The following is a 21486-nucleotide window of genomic DNA, read 5'->3' on the forward strand; positions in this document are numbered from 1 at the left end:
TTGGAATGGTTCATGGACAACCCTCCGGGAGTGATATAGAACCTGAGGAAGTCAACGTTATCAACGTGGAACAGACACTTCTCCGGCTTGGCATATAACGAGTGTTTTTGCAACCATGACAACACCTCACGAACATGGCGTACGTGCTCTTCCAGAGATTGAGAAAAAATCAGGATGTCATCGAGGTAAACCACAACGTAGACATCTAGGATATCACTCAAGATGTCATTCATAAACCTCTGGAAGGTCGCCAGGGCGTTGCACAGCCCAAAGGGCATGACTGTATACTCGTATAAGCCGTACCGGGTACAGAAAGCGGTTTTCCATTCGTCCCCGGAACGGACACGGACCAGGTTGTAGGCTCCGCGGAGGTCTAATTTGGTGAAGATAGTAGCGTGTGTGAGTCGGTCAAGCAAGGGCGTGATGAGGGGAATAGAGTACCGGTCTTTCCTCGTGACCGCATTCAGGCGTCTATAGTCTACGCATGGGCGCAGATCGCCTTCTTTCTTGGGCACAAAAAATATAGGGCTCGCTGCCGGTGAGGTGGATGGCCGTATGTGCCCTAGGCTCAAGGCCTTCCGAATGTACTCCTGGAGGGCCAATTCCTTGGATGGTGAGAGGGAATAGATCCGCCCTGAGGGAACCACAGCGTCAGGGAGCAGATCGATGGGGCAATCGTATGGACGATGAGGTGGAAGTTTTTCGGAGGAGCCACGATCAAACACAGTCGCATAATCCTGGTAGACTTGGGGAACGTCTGTCGCTACTAGTCCGACTACGTGATCCGATAATGTTTCCTGTGGGTCAAGCACCGTTAACTGAGCTATAGCCTGAGCAGGGTTATCGCTGACGGTGTCTGTGGGAAGACAGAAATGTTGGCATATGTCCGACTCAAAGTGAACCAAACCCAATTTCCAATCAATGAGGGGTTTATTTTCCTGAAGCCAAGGGATTCCCAGTATGAGTCTGAACTGTGGCATGGTGATGAGATCAAAACTTATGGTCTCCCTGTGTTTGGATTGAATCGTCAATAGCAAAGGGGCTGTTTGTTGTTTTACCGGGCCTGAAATCAAAGAAGAGCCATCTACAGCATGTACTGGCTCAGGCCTAGTCTTGGTCACGAGGGGCAGATTCAGGGAATGGGCCAGGGAAATGTCGATGTAGTTACCCGTTGCCCCCGAATCGATAATCAGGGTAACAGGATGCGTGACAGATGCTGTGGGCTGTAGAGTGGCTTGTACATGGATGGGGCGGATCCGCCCGAAAGCGGGTGTTAGGTCTGGGGTGTGAGTGATATAGCTCAATCCCGTCCCCGGTACTATGATCGAGCTGTCCGAAAACCCTGTGGCTTGAGTTTGGGGCGTCGCGGACATTCCTTAACAAAGTGACCTAATGTGCCACAATAGTAGCAGGCGTTATCCACCCTCCTACGTTCCCTTTCTAAGGGAGTTATCGGGCACCTGATGCCCCCGATCTGCATGGGTTCTTGTGAGGAGTCAGAGAAGGAACTGTCGTGTGAGGAGTGGTGGACTGAGCGAAAACCGCTTCCGATCTTCTTTCGGACCTACGTGCGTCCACCTGAAGAGACAAATCAACCAGATCCTGGAATGCAGTGGGTAACGAAGGGACTACCGATAAAGTGTCCTTCATGGAATTACTGAGACCCCTATAGAACACCACTGCCTTCTTGCTCTCGGGCCAGGAGGTTTCAGCGGAGAGCTGGTTAAAACTGGTTATGAATTCAATGAGGGAACCCCTACCCTGACTCAAGTCCAGGAGTTCCAGGTCCCGGGACTGGGCTTTGTGTCTGGTATCAAAGACCCTGGACATTTCAGTGACAAGGAGATCGAAGTCATATAGGGCCGGGTTGTCATTCTCCAACAAGGGGTTGGCCCATGCAGCAGCCACACCAGCCAGATGGGAAAGGGTGAATGCTGCCTTTATGGTGGAATCTGGGAAAGCCTGAGGTCGGCACAGAAAGTGCAGTTTGCATTGGTTTAGGAAGGTCCTGAATTTCTTGGGATCCCCATAGTATCTCTCAGGAGCTACCAGCGGGAACGGGGTGGGTAACACCACGGGAATGGGATTCTGAGGTGAGGGAACCGGTGGCAGAACGGGTTGAGGGACAGGGGGTGTATCTCCGAACTCCGCATCTGGGGGCAAAGGGTGTCTGAGACTCTGTATGTTGTCAAGGCGTTGATGGATAGCCATGTTGGCTGCTGCCATGTCGGCTCGTAGCACTGTGATGGCTTGGACTATAGCAGTCATGGGATCTTCAGCGTTCCCCTCCATTGCCTACACGACAATAGGCTTCACAGTCTGTTGTGACTTGAGTGTCGTGTAGGCAGAAGAGGCCTCTGTCCCCAAATGCCGCACAGAGAGAACCCAAAGTCACTCTCTGTGCAGCCTTTGAGGCCACAGGCGGAGATGTTCAAATCCGGGACCTCGAACCTCTGGGACCCCAAGCTGCTGCAAGAAAATGTGGATTAAGTACCGAGCAATAAGCAATAAACCACAGTGTTAGGAAAAACGTAAAGGTCTTACCTAAGGAGGTCAAGGTAGAGATGATGAACCTAATGGGGAGGTCCGGGACCCACGTGGACTGAATTACCCCAAAAGGAGTAGTAGTCGGCTTATCCGCTTGTTAGCAGGAGTAAACTGTGGAGCTGTGAGACAAGAAGTCCAAAGAGTCGAAGTGCCAGAGGGAGAATCTGTGAGGCAGTCCAAACAGTCCGTGGTCGAAAGCCAATAATCACCAAGTAACAAATCCAAGGGGAAATCCAAGAAGAGTTCAGTAGAGCAGGCCAGGTCGATTCCGTGAGTAGTCAATGATCCGAAGTACGTAACGCCAAACAGGATGCAGAGCACAGCTGTGAAGCAACGAGTACCTGGGTTTCCTGTGTTTAAGAACTCGCGCTTCTGGTCACGTGATGAGCACTTCTGGTCACGTAATGCGCGGCTGGGTCACGTGATCGGGCAAGCGCGTCATGCGACCTTACAATCCCGCGACGCGGAAGCCCGATGCTAGCCCTTCGTGATCCCAGGCGCCAAGGTAACTGCCAGTGAAGAAACGGCCGTAGCCTGAGAGCAGTCCTGTTACGGACCAGGCACAGCCGCACGCACAAGGCATGTGAGTATCCACGTGAGTCCCGTAGAGGAGAGGGAGAAAGAGATGAGCGAGACGGAGGGGCCACACGATCCCGGGCCAGTGGTGTGCGCGTGGGAGGAATCGTGACAGCCAACACAAGCGTAATGCAAGGCACTTTTAAACCTCAATCGAAAAGAAAAGAAAACGGTGAGATTGCCCAATTTTACAAAAAGTCCAAGTTACTTTCAATGGTAATAGGATCATACAATGACAATAGAAAACACAAAATAAACACACTAACTCCAGTGGCAGCTGAATTAAGTCACAGGAATGCTGCTGCTTCCTCTTCCTTGTTGCATGCAGAGTTAAATTGTCCGCTGATATTGCCTCCATTGGCTCACTATCCAAATCAGACAAAAACCCTCAGCTTCCCTATGATCTGTGAGTGAATAAACTTGCCCTTCTAGTCCCACCCTGAATACTCAGTACTGATTAGCATGTGGTACTTTAAATGTTTACACCTGGCCTTGTCCTTTGCCAAGTTAAAAGCACGTATTTTGTCCAGAATATCCTTGCTTAAATCAGCGAACAACATCACCTTATTGGCTACCCAGGCAATATTTCCCAATTCACTAGCTTTCTTTAGGACAAGTTCGTTAACTGGGAAGCGCAGACACTTGACTACAAAATCTCTTGGTCTCTGACCCAATGCAGGTTTGGGGCCCAATGACCTATGTGCTCTCCCTGTCGTCAATGTCATTTTGGGATCCAGAAGCATGTTTGTCAGATTTTTCATCAGAAACTCCACTGGATTGGCACGCTCTGCATTTTCAGGGATCCCAGCAATGTGGATATTTTTCTGCTCAGAGCGTTTAGAAGCCAGTTTCTCATTTTGAATGTTCAAGTCTCTGGTCTGATCAGACATCATTTGTACTTTCTCCTCCATTAAATTCATATGAGATTGAATGTAATCAACCTTAGTAGACAGCTCTTGGAACTTCTTATCTGAAGAAAAGAGCTTATTCTTGATCTCGGCAATGTCTGTAGTGACTCCTATCAGCAATTCCAACAGCTTGTCTTCTCTCTTTGTTTGGGTATAATTCTCATCTTCTCCTTTCTGCCTTTTAGCTGACTGGGAAACTTCCAAGGTGGCAGAGTCAGCCAGTTTGAGTGTGTGATTCGGGAGGCACAGAGCACAGCCTTCAAGCTACTATCGCTGAAACCAGCAGTTCTAGAATTGCTACTTTTTATTTTTAAGCACACGCCAGAGCAGGTATCTTATTTCAAAATCCCCATTGTTGTACAATCACTGAAAGGGCTCATTAATGTGTTCCCTCCAGTCCCCTTTGTTGTTCCTGTTTGGGACTTCTTGGTATTGAAATACCTCATGTGTGCTCCTTTTGAGCCACGCCATTCATGTCCTTTAAGGATGTTAACTTTGAAGACAGTTTTCCTCACACACATTACATTGGCACACAGAGGCAGCAAATTGCAGGCTCTTGCGTGCAAACCACCATTTACCACCTTCTTCCAGGAGAAAGTCATCTTGAGGGTCCGTCCCACTTTTCTGCCAAAGGTAGTATCGGAATTTCACCTTGCTCAGAAAATAGTCCTACCTACTTTTTATCCTCCACCTCATCCTGGTAAAGAGGAGGAAAGGCTTCATCGTCTTAACACCAAAAGGGGTTTGAGTTTTTACATCTCTAGAATGGCAAATCTGAGGCAAGATGACCAGTTATTTATTGGTTATACTGTACAAAAGCTAGTTCCAGTGGGGACTCAACAAAAATTATCCCGCTGGATCATTCTTTGCATCACTGAATGCTATAACTTAGCGGGAAAGGACATTTCTGTAGGCTTGCAAGCACATTCTACAAGGGGTGTGGCCACTTCATCGCTTTGCAGAGATGGATGCCAGTACACAATATTTGTGCGGCGGCCACTTCGTCCTCCTTACATACTTTCACAAAACATTACTGTCAGGACTCTCTGTCGAGACAGGATGCAGGATTCGGGAATGCTGTGCTTCACAACATTAATGACAAGTAAAATTCTTACTCCCACCTCCAACACAATACTGCTTTGGTAGTGTATCAAAAGATGAGGAATACATGGGAGGACACAAACCATTTGAAGAACAAATTACTTACCTCTGGTAATGTTCTTCCGACTAGATGTTCCTCCCACATATTCCCCATCTCCCCTCACATCCTACCCCTCAGTAGAATGTCTGTGTATTTCACATTCCTCTCTTAAGTGCCTGGTCTTTTGATCCCGCGGATGCCTGTGTTCTGAAACCAGAGGTGGGAAAAACTAGAACTGAAGTAACGGGCGTGGTGCGTACTATATATACTGTCAGTAATGTCATGCTCGAAAGCGGACACAGGCTGTCGAGGGACATTAAGTTTCAACGACGCACAACGCCCTCTATGGTGAAACATGTTTTCCGAAGTAGCTGTTGCTGGAAGGAGATTATCAAAAGATGAGGAATACGTTGGCGGAACATCCAGTCGAAAGAACATTACCAGGTAAGAAATGTGTTCTTCTGAGGCTGACTTGATAGGGAAAAAGATAAAAGGATTGCTCATCTTGGAACTCTATTATGTGTACGCCTGAGTGCATTTGGTAGACTCACTGTAAGTATAGCAGAGAAAGCCAATGAGTGGTCAAACAGTTTGACTATCATCTCCTGAAAACCGTGACTACAGAATTGTGCAAAAGTGACGTTATGAACTCACAACCTTCAGAAAGCCTTAGAAAACCACTTACAAAGCCACACATTGTTCTGGGCATAGCGTAAATTTGTATTTACACAAGCCAATGTCGCTAAAATAACAGTAATGACTATTCTTTGACTGCTTTTTTCCCAGCTTGGCTCAACATAAATGGTTGTGCACATTGGCTTTATTAGCTTAGCGAGGTACTTCATATGACTCCTTTTTTTGATTTTCAGGACTCTTAGATTGTCTCAATTAATGTGTGTAAGCTATTTGTTTCTATACCTTGTTTGTTTTCCCAACAACTTCATCTTCTCCCAAAATGTTTTCACTGCTAGGGCGAACCCCAGACCTCAGCTTCCAATGGAAATTCACTTCTGAACTCATACCTGCACCTGCTTATTTCTCAGTGGCTTATCCCCCCCCCAGCAGACAATATCTAGACTAGGTGTCTCCAACCTTTATGTTGGCAAGAGCTACGTGTAGTTAATGGCCAATAGGTGATGTGCATGAATATGAGGATTTGTACCAAGATTTATTTGGGACGTTTATTTGCTTTTATATTAAAAAAAGGAATAACATGTGCATTTATCATTATATTAATACCTTCAAAACCATGCTTATTTATTGTTTTTGTATTAGTAGCTGTCTCCTAAAAATTGTCAAGCATATCAGAATGTGGGAAACCAATCGAGACATTCAATGTGAGCCTGATACTGCTTGCTATCCATCCGTGCTCTGTAATCTGGTGTGTATCTTGAAACAGCAACAGCACTCAAATGCTCTCATATGGGATGAAAGTTTTGATTTCAGGAAGTTCGTCTGAAAAAGGCAGATTGGCGGACATAGGCAATCACGTTGGATGATAGTGCAGATAACCTCTCTGCCATAGTACCATAGTGTTTGCACCTAGCTGCACACCTGACATGGCAGACAAATTAATGACAGCTTTTAAAATCTCTTACATCAGACTTAGCCACGTGATTCACTGTGCCCTAAACAATTGCACCATCTGTAAGAGTACATTTGTTTTGCCATAATTAATTAGCAACTTTGAGGGATGTTTCTGTAACAGCATTTGCACTGCAGAGCTTAGTGTACCTACTTTTAAGGATTGCAGACAGCTTCCTTTGGGAACATTATTTTCATAATTTGTGTGTATTACTGAAAAATGTCTATCAACTTTACTCTTTTTTCCCACTCAAACTTGTGCACCGTAGATTAAAGATGCCTGTTTTCTTTTTACGCTGGAAGAACCAAAATTGGTTTCCCACTCTGGATGGAAATGGTACATCTTTTGCCTTTTGCTGCATGGTGCACCTGGATTTCAACAAGGGAGTTTATTTGTTTCTTTCAGGGCTGCATGTGCAAAAACAATCTGAAAAGTATTTCAATTAATGAGGTATATGTTTTTTTTTAACTCCGCATTTACCACATTATGGTTTGTCAAAAAATGTAATCCACTGACAGTTTAGCATATCCCAAATTCATGCACATTGCTCACATGCCAGGTCACTGAATTCAGCCAAGGAAAAGTAAACCAACGCCTACTTTGCTGACTACCCTTAAAGTGATGTCAAAATGATTGGCAAGATTGAAAAAATAACATGTGGAACCCATGTGATCAAGTTATTGGCAAACAAAGTGTAAATCACAGGGCTAAAATAACATTCATTTTTATAGAGGTGCCTTGAAATGTGCATCAATCATATAACAGCCCAACCAGACAGTATATGTAATGTTATATATTACCATTGAGAGTATGGTTGTAGTGAGGGGTGAAATATCCATAATGGGTGGTGCCTTGCCACCCTCCTGCCCTTTATGGAGGAGCTAGTATCACAGAGAACAGCTGACAGGATTCCTGCCTCTCCCTGCAGGAATTGTGCAGGTTATCCTGGTGAATGACCAATGGGCAGTGCCTGGCTTGAATGTACCCTCTCTGACATATTGGAATTTTCCATGTGTTAGAGAATTATTTGTATGGTGTTTTGCCCACTTTTTAGCAAAGCCAGTGCTCATAAATTGCACCATTTAACCCTGAATTGAAAGGCTGGACTTGCCCTTCCAGAATGTGAATATTTGCATACAGGTTCCCCACCGATCTCTGGCTATGTACACAAACCGGGACTTCTGCAAAGGTGATCAACCCTATTTATTGTTCTCTCATCCCATGGATAGTGGCTCTCCTCAATGTTCTCTCCCTGTATTCACCAAACTTGTTCTGTACAGTGCTCTATTACTTAGTTACTTGGTTTAAGCTATATTAATCCTATGCATATCAAAATATGTATGCATAAACCACAGCTCACTTTTCCACCATAATTACTTCATTCGTACTGTTCTTTCGTAAAACATAGGCTGAAACAGAACTCTCAAATAATGTTTTTGTAATTCCTGTATTGACAGCACATGTCATTTTACATGCATGTTTATTTCATAAATGTAAGTGGACAAGCACCAGAATGCAGTGCGGCTAGTAGTTTTCCACATTTAGCTAAATGGAAAATTGTTGTTGGCGTTTTGAGTTCCTGTATTAGGACACGCATAGGTGTGAGCATTCATAGCCTGTGCCCTATGCTGTGTTGTAGGCAACCTTCATCCTCCACACTTGATCCATGAACCTAGCACTCCGCTGCCCTTGCCTTCTGCACCGATCTTCGCTACTTCTCCAAGGTAGTTCTGCGATGCATACATGTCCATGTACATTGAAATACAATACAGGTCGATGCAAATAGTGATCAGGGGCATAGCTGTTGTATTAAAACACCCAGAATCAAAATCACCGGATATCTACAGAAATGTGTGTCTGGCTGCTCAAACAATTCCTCAAAATTAAAAAGGAAGTGTGATTTTCCGACTTTAAGAGTGCATGTTAAGATTGCACATATAAGAGTCAGTCATATGCCTAAAAGGAAGGGGCTATGGCACAAGGTGTGACTAGAAAATATACACGGATTCCCCAGCGTTCTCCTCACATAACGTGGTCCTCGCCTAGGAACGACCGGCTCGTCTCACCCTCACTCCTGCTGCTTCCTTGCACTATTTGCGGTACGTCTCTTCCCGGTGCACTGATCCGTCTCACCCTCACTCCTGCTGCTTCCTTGCACTATTTGCGGTACGTCTCTTCCAGGTGCACTGAGCCGTCTCACCCTCACTCCTGCTGCTTCCTTGCACTATTTGCGGTACGTCTCTTCCAGGTGCACTGATCCGTCTCACCCGTACGTCACCCTCACTCCTGCTGCTTCCTTGCACTATTTGCGGCACTCCTGCTGCTTCCTTGCACTATTTGCGGTACGTCTCTTCCAGGTGCAATGATCCGTCTCACCCTCACTCCTGCTGCTTCCTTGCACTATTTGCGGTACCTCTCTTCCAGGTGCACTGATCCGTCTCACCCTCACTACTGCTGCTTCCTTGCACTATTTGCGGTACGTCTCTTCCAGGTGCACTGATCCGTCTCACCCTCACTCCTGCTGCTTCCTTGCACTATTTGCGGTACGTCTCTTCCAGGTGCACTGATCCGTCTCACCCGTACGTCACCCTCACTCCTGCTGCTTCCTTGCACTATTTGCGGCACTCCTGCTGCTTCCTTGCACTATTTGCGGTACGTCTCTTCCAGGTGAAGTGATCCGTCTCACCCTCACTCCTGCTGCTTCCTTGCACTATTTGCGGTACCTCTCTTCCAGGTGCACTGATCCGTCACCCTCACTACTGCTGCTTCCTTGCACTATTTGCGGTACGTCTCTTCCAGGGGCACTGATCCGTCTCACCCTCACTCCTGCTGCTTCCTTGCACTATTTGCGGTACGTCTCTTCCAGGTGCACTGATCCATCTCACCCTCACTCCTGCTGCTTCCTTGCACTATTTGCGGTACGTCTCTTCCAGGTGCACTGATCCGTCTCACCCTCACTCCTGCTGCTTCCTTGCACTATTTGCGGTACGTCTCTTCCAGGTGCACTGATCCGTCTCACCCTCACTCCTGCTGCTTCCTTGCACTATTTGCGTTACGTCTCTTCCAGGTGCACTGATCCGTCTCACCCTCACTCCTGCTGCTTCCTTGCACTATTTGCGGTACGTCTCTTCCATGTGCACTGATCCGTCTCACCCTCACTCCTGCTGCTTCCTTGCACTATTTGCGGTACGTCTCTTCCAGGTGCACTGATCCGTCTCACCCTCACTCCTGCTGCTTCCTTGCACTATTTGCGTTACGTCTCTTCCAGGTGCACTGATCCGTCTCACCCTCACTCCTGCTGCTTCCTTGCACTATTTGCGTTACGTCTCTTCCAGGTGCACTGATCCGTCTCACCCTCACTCCTGCTGCTTCCTTGCACTATTTGCGGTACGTCTCTTCCATGTGCACTGATCCGTCTCACCCTCACTCCTGCTGCTTCCTTGCACTATTTGCGGTACGTCTCTTCCAGGTGCACTGATCCGTCTCACCCTCACTCCTGCTGCTTCCTTGCACTATTTGCGGTACGTCTCTTCCAGGTGCACTGATCCGTCTCACCCTCACTCCTGCGGTACGTCTCTTCCAGGTGCACTGATCCGGCTGCATTGAGACGAGAAGTGATTTCCAAAAACCCAAATAAATAAATAAGAATCTAAATCAGCACATTCCAGGACTGAGGAAGAAAAACTGCCATATTTCCATGATTATTGCCAATCCTAAAATGGAGTCTATTTCTGAGATTTTTAAACTGGGAACCAAAGTGCACAACTGGATCTCTGAAGATGTCATTGTGCATGGCCAAATTGTATGCTCAATATATATTGAGGAATATATAGCGAGGGATTTTCCTCTGCATACGCTCCTCACGGGTGCATTTTGAGATACTTCATTGGAACCTTATCAAATATCACATGTGCAGAGTGGTTCTATGTACCTATGCCACCAGGGTTTTTTTCCGATGTAATTTATTATAGAAAAAATGACACTGAAAAAAATCCATTATTTTTTACATTTGGCGGCTCCCCCAAACCTCATCCCTATTATGAGGTCCCTATTCCAACCCCCTCCCTACCCTTTTTATCCCCTCGCACACCCACCCTATATCTTTTGATGGGTTTTTTCATTGTACATTTTTCCTAAAAAAAAGCACACCCAAAAAAACCTGACAGCAAAACGACTGTACACCGTTCTTTCTGCCATGAACAGGCCAAAGCGGTACCTGCTCCTAGGAGCATGCGTGCCGCCCCACAGCGCAATCTTCTTACTGAATAAGGCCTCACGCGAACCTATCACTGGACCTATTACTGGACTGTGCAAGGTCTGGGAGGGCGCTGGAATGCCCAGTCACGGCTGGCATGTCTAGCGTTTACCCTCAAAGCTGAATTCTCAGGTATCTGTGGGTATGGCAATATGGCTGTGGTGTGTCCACACGTCCACAGAGTTTTCACAGCCGTGCAAATACACTACAGTAGTACCCTCCCACATCAGAGCGAATCGGCTGACGGTAAAAAAGAAAAACATGGGAAGCTCAGAATGAGAGAGGAAGAACGGGCGCCTCACGGAAGCATCAGTGCGCTATAAAAAAGCATTCAGCACAGCCTGTTCCTCACAACTGTTGCCAAATCGCCATACAGAGAGGCCTCAGAAAGTATGACAGTTCAGGGCCCCACGGCTAGTGCAACGAATGGCTTGGGCCATGGAGGGCTGGGCTAACACTCCATGGCTGACCTACAGCGCTGAGAAGCATGGACAGCTTCCGCTACACAGATCCACCCTCAGAGACCATGCCACTTCTTGGCACTCACTGTTTCATGTCCTGCGTTTGACACTCCATGTTCTCTTGCTGGCCTCGCAGGATCTGCACCTCGTATAGCAGCCGGCTCAGGTCCTCCTGGCGCATCTTGGTTTCCTCATTTTTCACCACAGACACCTGGAAACACGGGTGGAAAGAGCATGTGGTCATTCCATGTTTATGAAATGCAGTTTGATAAGCTTTCCCACACCGCGCTTCTACCATTAGCATAATGTTGCAGAGGTGCTATTGGGAAGCGAGAGCGCATAAATAAGAATAGCTTTGCACAAGATCAAACAGTGCGTCATTCGACAGTTAAAACATTCATACATGCCTGTTTTTACTGCGAGCTTAGGGTGGTAATCACTAGACTATGTACTTCTTCCTATAAAGTACAGGTATTTACATATTTTGCTAAAGCAGTGTAAACATGTATACACCGCACAAGTTAAGTGGCAAGACATATAAGATTGAGTGAATCCCTTACACAACAGGAAGGGAGGCAATTTCCAGACTTAAATGAACCAAAAGAAATACATGTAATGTTCAGCACTTTACTCCTGTGTCTATGTAAATGTGTGTAACTGTAAGAAAGGTATGTTAGATCGTCCTGTGTGTTTTGGATCCATAAACTTGATGACATCAAATAAGTATCTTATATGAAAAAAGTGACGTGGTTCTAGGTGTATGCCATATCGTCCTGATCACCGTGGTTCTAGGTGTATGCCATATCGTCCTGATCACTGTGGTTCTAGGTGTATGCCATATCGTCCTAATCAGTGTAGTTCTAGGTGTATGCCCCATCGCCCTGATCACTGTAGTTCTAGGTGTATGCCATATCGCCCTGATCAGTGTAGTTCTAGGTGTATGCCCCATCGCCCTGATCACTGTAGTTCTAGGTGTATGCCCCATCGCCCTGATCACTGTAGTTCTAGGTATTTGCCCCATCGCCCTGATCAGTGTAGTTCTAGGTGTTTGCCCCATCACCCTGATCACTGTAGTTCTAGGTGTATGCCCCATCGCCCTGATCACTGTAGTTCTAGGTGTATGCCATATCGCCCTGATCAGTGTAGTTCTAGGTGTATGCCATATCGCCCTGTTTAGTGTAGTTCTAGGTGTATGCCCCATCGCCCTGATCACTGTAGTTCTAGGTGTATGCCCCATCGCCCTGATCACTGTAGTTCTAGGTATTTGCCCCATCGCCCTGATCAGTGTAGTTCTAGGTGTTTGCCCCATCACCCTGATCACTGTAGTTCTAGGTGTATGCATATCGCCCTGATCAGTGTAGTTCTAGGTGTATGCCCCATCGCCCTGATCACTGTAGTTCTAGGTGTATGCCATATCGCCCTGATCACTGTAGTTCTAGGTGTATGCCCCATCGCCCTGATCACTGTAGTTCTAGGTGTATGCCCCATCGCCCTGATCGCTGTAGTTCTAGGTGTATGCCCCATCGCCCTGATCACTGTAATTCTACGTGTATGCCCCATCGCCCTGATCGCTGTAGTTCTAGGTGTATGCCATATCGCCCTGATCAGTGTAGTTCTAGGTGTATGCCCCATCGCCCTGATCAGTGTAGTTTTATGTGTTTGCCCCATCGCCCGGATCAGTGTAGTTCTAGGTGTATGCCATATCACCCTGATCAGTGTAATTCTAGGTGTATGCCCCATCGCCCTGATCACTGTAGTTCTAGGTGTATGCCATATCGCCCTGATTGGTGTAGTTCTAGGTGTATGCCCCATCGCCCTGATCACTGTAGTTCTAGGTGTTAGCCCCATCGTCCTGATCACTGTAGTTCTAGGTGTTTGCCCCATCGCCCTGATCACTGTAGTTCTAGGTGTTTGCCCCATCACCCTGATCACTGTAGTTCTAGGTGTATGCATTTCACCCTGATCAGTGTAGTTCTAGGTGTATGCCCCATCGCCCTGATCACTGTAGTTCTAGGTGTATGCCATATCGCCCTGATCAGTGTAGTTCTAGGTGTATGCCCCATCGCTCTGATCACTGTAGTTCTAGGTGTATGCCCCATCGCCCTGATCACTGTAGTTCTAGGTGTATGCCATATCGCCCTGATCAGTGTAGTTCTAAGTGTATGCATATCACCCTGATCAGTGTAGTTCTAGGAGTATGCCCCATCGCCCTGATTACTGTAGTTCTAGGTGTATGCCATATCGCCCTGATCAGTGTAGTTCTAGGTGTATGCCCCATCGCCCTGATCAGTGTAGTTCTAGGTGTTTGCCCCATCGCCCTGATCACTGTAGTTCTAGGTGTATGCCATATCGCCCTGATCAGTGTAGTTCTAGGTGTATGCCCCATCGCCCTGATCACTGTAGTTCTAGGTGTATGCCCCATCGCTCTGATCACTGTAGTTCTAGGTGTATGCCCCATCGCCCTGATCACTGTAGTACTAGGTGTTTGCCCCATCACCCTGATCACTGTAGTTCTAGGTGTATGCATATCACCCTGATCAGTGTAGCCCTAGGTGTATGCCCCATCGCCCTGATCGCTGTAGTTCTAGGTGTATGCCATATCGCCCTGATCAGTGTAGTTCTAGGTGTATGCCCCATCGCCCTGATCAGTGTAGTTCTAGGTGTATGCCCCATCGCCCTGATCACTGTAGTTCTAGGTGTATGCCATATCGCCCTGATCAGTGTAGTTCTAGGTGTATGCCATATCGCCCTGTTTAGTGTAGTTCTAGGTGTATGCCCCATCGCCCTGATCACTGTAGTTCTAGGTGTATGCCCCATCGCCCTGATCACTGTAGTTCTAGGTGTTTGCCCCATCGTCCTGATCACTGTAGTTCTATGTATTTGCCCCATCGCCCTGATCAGTGTAGTTCTAGGTGTTTGCCCCATCACCCTGATCACTGTAGTTCTAGGTGTATGCATATCGCCCTGATCAGTGTAGTTCTAGGTGTATGCCCCATCGCCCTGATCACTGTAGTTCTAGGTGTATGCCATATCGCCCTGATCACTGTAGTTCTAGGTGTATGCCCCATCGCCCTGATCACTGTAGTTCTAGGTGTAAGCCCCATCGCCCTGATCGCTGTAGTTCTAGGTGTATGCCCCATCGCCCTGATCACTGTAATTCTACGTGTATGCCCCATCGCCCTGATCGCTGTAGTTCTAGGTGTATGCCATATCGCCCTGATCAGTGTAGTTCTAGGTGTATGCCCCATCGCCCTGATCAGTGTAGTTTTATGTGTTTGCCCCATCGCCCGGATCAGTGTAGTTCTAGGTGTATGCCATATCACCCTGATCAGTGTAATTCTAGGTGTATGCCCCATCGCCCTGATCACTGTAGTTCTAGGTGTATGCCATATCGCCCTGATTGGTGTAGTTCTAGGTGTATGCCCCATCGCCCTGATCACTGTAGTTCTAGGTGTTAGCCCCATCGTCCTGATCACTGTAGTTCTAGGTGTTTGCCCCATCGCCCTGATCACTGTAGTTCTAGGTGTTTGCCCCATCACCCTGATCACTGTAGTTCTAGGTGTATGCCATATCGCCCTGATCACTGTAGTTCTAGGTGTATGCCCCATCGCTCTGATCACTGTAGTTCTAGGTGTATGCCATATCGCCCTGATCAGTGTAGTTCTAGGTGTATGCCCCATCGCTCTGATCACTGTAGTTCTAGGTGTATGCCATATCGCCCTGATCAGTGTAGTTCTAGGTGTATGCCCCATCGCTCTGATCACTGTAGTTCTAGGTGTATGCCCCATCGCCCTGATCACTGTAGTTCTAGGTGTATGCCATATCGCCCTGATCAGTGTAGTTCTAAGTGTATGCATATCACCCTGATCAGTGTAGTTCTAGGAGTATGCCCCATCGCCCTGATTACTGTAGTTCTAGGTGTATGCCATATCGCCCTGATCAGTGTAGTTCTAGGTGTATGCCCCATCGCCCTGATCAGTGTAGTTCTAGGTGTTTGCCGCATCGCCCTGATCACTGTAGTTCTAGGTGTATGCCATATCGCCCTGATCAGTGTAGTTCTAGGTGTATGCCCCATCGCCCTGATCACTGTAGTTCTAGGTGTATGCCCCATCGCCCTGATCACTGTAGTTCTAGGTGTATGCCCCATTGCCCTGATCAGTGTAGTTCTAGATGTATGCCCCATCGCACTGATCACTGTAGTTCTAGGTGTATGTCATACATCGCCCTGATCAGTGTAGTTCTAGGTGTATGCCATATCACCCTGATCAGTGTAGTTCTAGGTGTATGCCCCATCGCCCTGATCACTGTAGTTCTAGGTGTGTGCCATATCGCCCTGATTTGTGTAGTTCTAGGTATATGCCCCATTGCCCTGATCACTGTAGTTCTAGGTGTTTGCCCCATCGTCCTGATCACTGTAGTTCTAGGTGTTTGCCCCATCGCCCTGATCACTGTAGTTCTAGGTGTTTGCCCCATCACCCTGATCACTGTAGTTCTAGGTGTATGCATATCACCCTGATCAGTGTAGTTCTAGGTGTATGCCCCATCGCCCTGATCCCTGTAGTTCTAGGTGTATGCCATATCGCCCTGATCAGTGTAGTTCTAGGTGTATGCCCCATCGCTCTGATCACTGTAGTTCTAGGTGTATGCCCCATCGCCCTGATCACTGTAGTTCTAGGTGTATGCATATCACCCTGATCAGTGTAGTTCTAGGTTTATGCCCCATCACCCTGATCACTGTAGTTCTAGGTGTATGCCATATCGCCCTGATCAGTGTAGTTCTAGGTGTATGCCATATCACCCTTATCAGTGTAGTTCTAGGTGTATGCCCCATCGCCCTGATCACTGTAGTTCTAGGTGTATGCCATATCACCCTGATCACTGTAGTTCTAGGTTTATGCCATATCGCCCTGATCAGTGTAGTTCTAGGTGTTTGCCCCATCACCCTGATCACTTTAGTTCTAGGTGTTTGCCCCATCACCCTGATCACTGTAGTTCTAGGTGTTTGCCCCATCCCCCTGATCACTGTAGTTCTAGGTGTATGCCATATCGCCCTGATCAGTGTAGTTCTAGGTGTATGCCATATCACCCTGATCAGTGTAGTTCTAGGTGTATGCCCCATCACCCTGATCACTGTAGTTCTAGGTGTATGCCCCATTGCCCTGATCAGTGTAGTTCTAGGTGTTTGCCCCATCACCCTGATCACTGTAGTTCTAGGTGTATGCATATCGCCCTGATCAGTGTAGTTCTAGGTGTATGCCCCATCGCCCTGATCAGTGTAGTTCTAGGTGTTTGCCCCATCGCCCTGATCAGTGTAGTTCTAGGTGTATGCCATATCGCCCTGATCATTGTGGTGTTATAGAGGTATTTGCATACGCTGCACTATTGTCAGATGCAGACATTTGAAAATGGTTCTGTGGCAACAGGTGAGCAAGTGGGGGATTGGCCGACCTCTGCACAAATTGTGGAAACCACATTTTGTAAAAAAAAATAATAATAATAAAAAAACTAAAAAAAGTTAGCCAGTCATTTCATTGTGAAGGCCTCTTTTGCCAGGACATTGGCAAAACATGATCGTTTTAGGGACATTTCGAAGGGGCATCTTGGATCAGGGATGAAGGGGAGGTGCTGGTGTGCAGGAGCTGCCACTCGCCTCTCAGCGAGGAAGCAGTGGGGGCAGCTGCCATTGCTGTGAAGCTTGCTCCGTTGCCCATAGAGTTCCGCCAGACCCATCCTGCCAGCAGTGCACTTCCGGCATGGAAGCAGACTGTTCTCTATCCACTAGCACACATCCTCAGCGCTGGGGTTGGGGTACTGAGGTCGTGCTGGCAAATGGCTGTGCTGGCTGTGAGTAGGACCCAGAAGTAGCCGTAAGACCTGATGTGCTGCCGCTCCATGTGCTGCCCGCCGGCTCCCCTACTCCCTGTGCCTCATGACCAGAAGGCACTGCGCGGCGGACCAACCACTACCCAAACAACAACGGTATGCAGTGAGTTTAAAGAATGCAATTACGGAGAATGCTGTGATAATGAAAATTGTATAACGAAAAAATATCGATTTTTTTAAAAAAATGTATATGGGATGGGGTAAGGGGTTAAAACGAGCGGTGAGGGGTTTGGGTGGGGTTAAAACCATATGGAAATGGGGCTTAGGGAAAAGCCCCCAAAATAAATATTTTTTAAAAAAAAGCATTCTGTGTAATTTCATTTGTTAAAATCACATGTAACCCCCAACAACACCTAACCAGAGGCGTTGCTAGTGGGGGGCTAAGAGGGCTGTAGCGCCAGGTCTTTTGGTTGTAACCCCGGATAGAAGCACAGGGACTACTAGCAAAAGGCCAGCTAGCCCCCAGTCCTGACAGTTCCGACATTAGCGTATCCCTGGGTCTTTTTCCAGACCAAGCTACACCCCTGCACCTAACTATATGTAGCACGACCTCTGGCTAGCCCCCAATCGAAGAGCTGCCTCAGGGTGCAGAGATGGCCCTTTCGGGATCTCAGCAGGGTTTTCTTTTGCATGCAGCCTGATCAATGGGGGCCACCCTTGCGGCTTTCCTTTGTTTAAAAGGATGCCTCCCGTTAGGTCTTGGACAATGTTTTACTGGCTTCTCTGTGGCCCACTCCTACCCCGAGTGAGGATTTCTGGGAAGTGCTACTTCAAGGATTGGGCTGGGGCGTACAATTATCTCGAGCACCAATGAAGAAAGTGGCCCACAGCTGCATACAGCAGTTCATTCCTTTTGTGACAGACTGGGTAGTACCCAAGGTGGAGTTTTTTGATCAAATGTGAGGAGAATTGTGAATTATTCAGCAACAATGGTCAAAACTACTAGCTGCATAGTGAAGTAACTCATCAAACTGGCCCACTTTGGCCAACAATGTGGCCCACTTTGACCAAAAAAACTGGCACACACTAGCATTTTGCATTTTTGGTTCAAGCATCAGGGCCAGCCTTAGGGGCTGGATTGGTGCCACCCTTCCCCGCGCGCCCCTGGTCAACAGGGGCGTGGCCACGGAGTGACACTTATTATTATTTTTTTTTAAACCTCCTTGCTCCTGCGAGGAGGCAATTCTGTGAATATGGTGCATTAGCACCCTGTTGTTCCTAAATGCGCTCCGCTGCCGCGGGCGCATTGCCTAACAATGAGGTGCCTGCCGCCACTACGCCACCTCGGGGGCGCCCTTGAAAGACTCCCCAGAGCTTGCGTGGCGGGGGGCTAACGGTGCCTTTTGTTGGTGAAGACGACCGCGGCGGTGGGGCGCATTTGGTGACAATCGGGTGCTCAGCATCCGATTGACATTGAATGCGCCTGCCTGCTGGGCCTTCTCCCGCTATGCCAGTTCGGGGGAGCCCTTGAAAGACTCCCCCGAGCTGGCGTGGCGGGGGCTAATGGCGCCCTGGGGGGCGTGGCACCCCGGGCGGACAACCGGCTCGCCACCCCTAAGGCCGTGCCTGTCAAGCATTGCCCTATTGTCCTATAGGCCAGTTGGCGTCTTGCTACTTCTCACTGTCTCCCTTCTCCACCTCCTGGATCTTCTCTGCTGGGGGTTGAGAGGTGCATCTGGACTTTGACTGCCATCATCGCTTTCATTGGCTTTCTCTTTACTGCTGATTGTGCTTGTTTTATTATATTGTATTTGTTCTCTTTTGCTGTCTTATCCTACTAATGCAATTCATTCTCCAGATTGGTATGCGCTTTGTCCGTTTATCTGAATAAAATGTCATTTCCTTTTCACTAGTGTGGCCTTCTACAATAGTGCAATATTAGCAAATATTCTAACAGTGGAATGCAGAGTCCTTCCACTAAATAATGTATACATCATGACTTATAAGTGTTGTGTCATTGATCATGCCCTGATGACAACCCCGTGCACAATTCCCTTGAGAAGCAGTAAAGGGCAGAGACTTCTAAACTGGCTGGCAGTTTCCAAGTCTACATGGGATACTGTGTTCCGGAACCTGGGTGGATGCCTACCCTACTGCCCACCCCCCTCTCACCCCCCCACGATGAAACAGAGAGGAAGACAATAAGCGTGGCCTTCATATGCTGTTCCAATGACAGGGAGGGTAAAAGAACACACAAACAAATTGTAAGTACATTTGAATGAATTATTAAAATAAATATTTCTGTATTACAAAAATAAAATAACGCTATGGGCTTGATTTACAAAGCGTTTTACAATGACGCAAACAACTGTTATGTAAATCAGGCCCTATGTGTCTTTAATGTATCACAGTAGAAGGACATGCATTTGCAATTTGAATGTGTATTAAATGGCAGCGCGCACAGCCTTGTTTACCAGAACACACTTTTCTTATCCCAATACACAAACGCGCTTCCACTCTAGAGCTCGCTTGTGGCTGGTGTGGCTGAGCTATGAGGTTCGCTGCAGCTCTGCAAGCCGCCATGTTTTGGGCAGGCGGGTTCGCGCCTTTGCTCACCTTCCGCTTGATGTGCTCCAGGAGGTGCTCGTGCCCCTGCAAGAAGTAGAGGTGCTGGAATTCCGTGTCGTCGCGCTCGGGCTTGACCAGGCCGCCTTGCTCGATATTGACCACTTTCCGGAAGCCATCTAAAAGGGTGAGAAGGGAAAATAGAATCGACTGAAGTACCCAGAGAAGACTGTAAATTGTAAACCTCGTGTATCATTTTAGCATTGTCTTTCAATCAGAGGCGTAGGCAGGGTAGGGCCTGAGGGGAAAGGCCCACCCAAAATCTGTAAATGCCCACTCAGCAGCGATGTGTGGGAATTTACAGATATTTTTGTCAGTGCAGTGGGCTCAACTACATTAGCATCAGGCTCCATTTGCTAGACAATCCTGGCTACGCCTCTGCTTTCAATGTGTACATATCTCTTCAAATCTCTTTTCTCGCTATTCCAATGTGTGTTTAGTTAGCGTAATAACTCCATCTTGGCTGCCTGGCAGCTGAACTTCTATGGCAAGACTAGAGGCGAGCATTATGCTTCAACTTCAATTTAATACTCTTCAGCAGTTTCAACAAAACACAAGAAAACTCTGAAAAGTGTTCATGACTAACTTCTCCTTTTTTGAACTACAACTCCTAAAGTCTCTGTAGTCCAGTCCTGCACAGCCCAGCTATGGCAACCATCCTGTCCCTGGGCTCCTCCTCTTCTTTTGCTGCTCTTCAGCAGATAAGTGCTATTTTATCACCCCTCCATGTAATACATTTGTGTAGATAAATGTAGATAGTTATGAGGGGTATACGAGTGAGAACGTTATGTAGGGAAGCATAACTGCATGAATTTATGTCTCTGAATATAATTTGGTTAGCAAGAATGTTGCGCATGTGCGCGTAGAGCATATTGAGTATTTTGAGAAATTAAGGCATGCTTTAATTGAAAATTAATGAAATTAAGAAGCTTACCTACGTCAGGCAGTGCCAAGCCTCACGACCCCCGCTCCAGGAATGGGCGAAATCCACCATGGGGCAGAGAACCCGCAAGGAGAAACATCTAGAGGATGAGCAGGATGACACAGAGGACATGTTTGACCCAGACAGTATCCGGAACCCGAAATCCTCAGACTGGCACCCCTCCCCCAGAGTCGCACAATATATGACAATAAGATTGCGAAAGGCTCTCGACAAAAAAGTAATGCTTCGCCTCAACACGGAATGCTCACGCCCAGACCTCCTGGGAAAAGTGGCAGAGACCCCGAGCTAGATCCTAAGGTGTTGACCTTCGTGTCTGAGACCAGTAAAGATCCACATAAGCGAATTGACAGATCATGGAGAAGCTGTCAAGAGAAGGTGCTAGATTTAACGGGTCCTCTCGCCAAGATAATGGACCTTGCAGAAAAGGCTAAGGACACAGGGGAAGAAGTGGACCCCGACGCATTGGCGAGCTGGGCGCAAAGAGCGGTCTGCCTTCCAGGCAACGCAAACTGCGCCATCTCATCAGAGAGAAGGAGAGGCCTGCTGCTGTATAAAGCTGAGCGACCTCGCATCATACGAAGTCGGAGAAACGGCACACCGTCTCCTCTTAAGGGAAAGCTTT

The 21486-nt window shown here is 47.5% G+C and overlaps 1 protein-coding gene across 1 annotated transcript in view; it reads right to left on the reverse strand.

Annotated features, from left to right (window-relative positions):
• The window catches only part of LOC138528325 (heat shock factor protein 4-like), a 731255-nt gene that overhangs the window by 506375 nt on the left and 203394 nt on the right, over window positions 1-21486 (reverse strand). The window contains exons 3-4 of the mRNA XM_069639844.1: window positions 19913-20040; window positions 11560-11684 (exon numbers count right to left, since the gene is read on the reverse strand). Of these exons, the coding sequence (XP_069495945.1) occupies window positions 11560-11684; window positions 19913-20040 (253 nt within the window). The remainder of the gene's footprint in view (window positions 1-11559; window positions 11685-19912; window positions 20041-21486) is intronic.

The sequence above is a fragment of the Ambystoma mexicanum genome, chromosome 1q (assembly GCF_040938575.1).
Source record: "Ambystoma mexicanum isolate Mex_15411 chromosome 1q, UKY_AmexF1_1, whole genome shotgun sequence".
In the NCBI taxonomy this organism is placed as follows: domain Eukaryota; kingdom Metazoa; phylum Chordata; class Amphibia; order Caudata; family Ambystomatidae; genus Ambystoma; species Ambystoma mexicanum.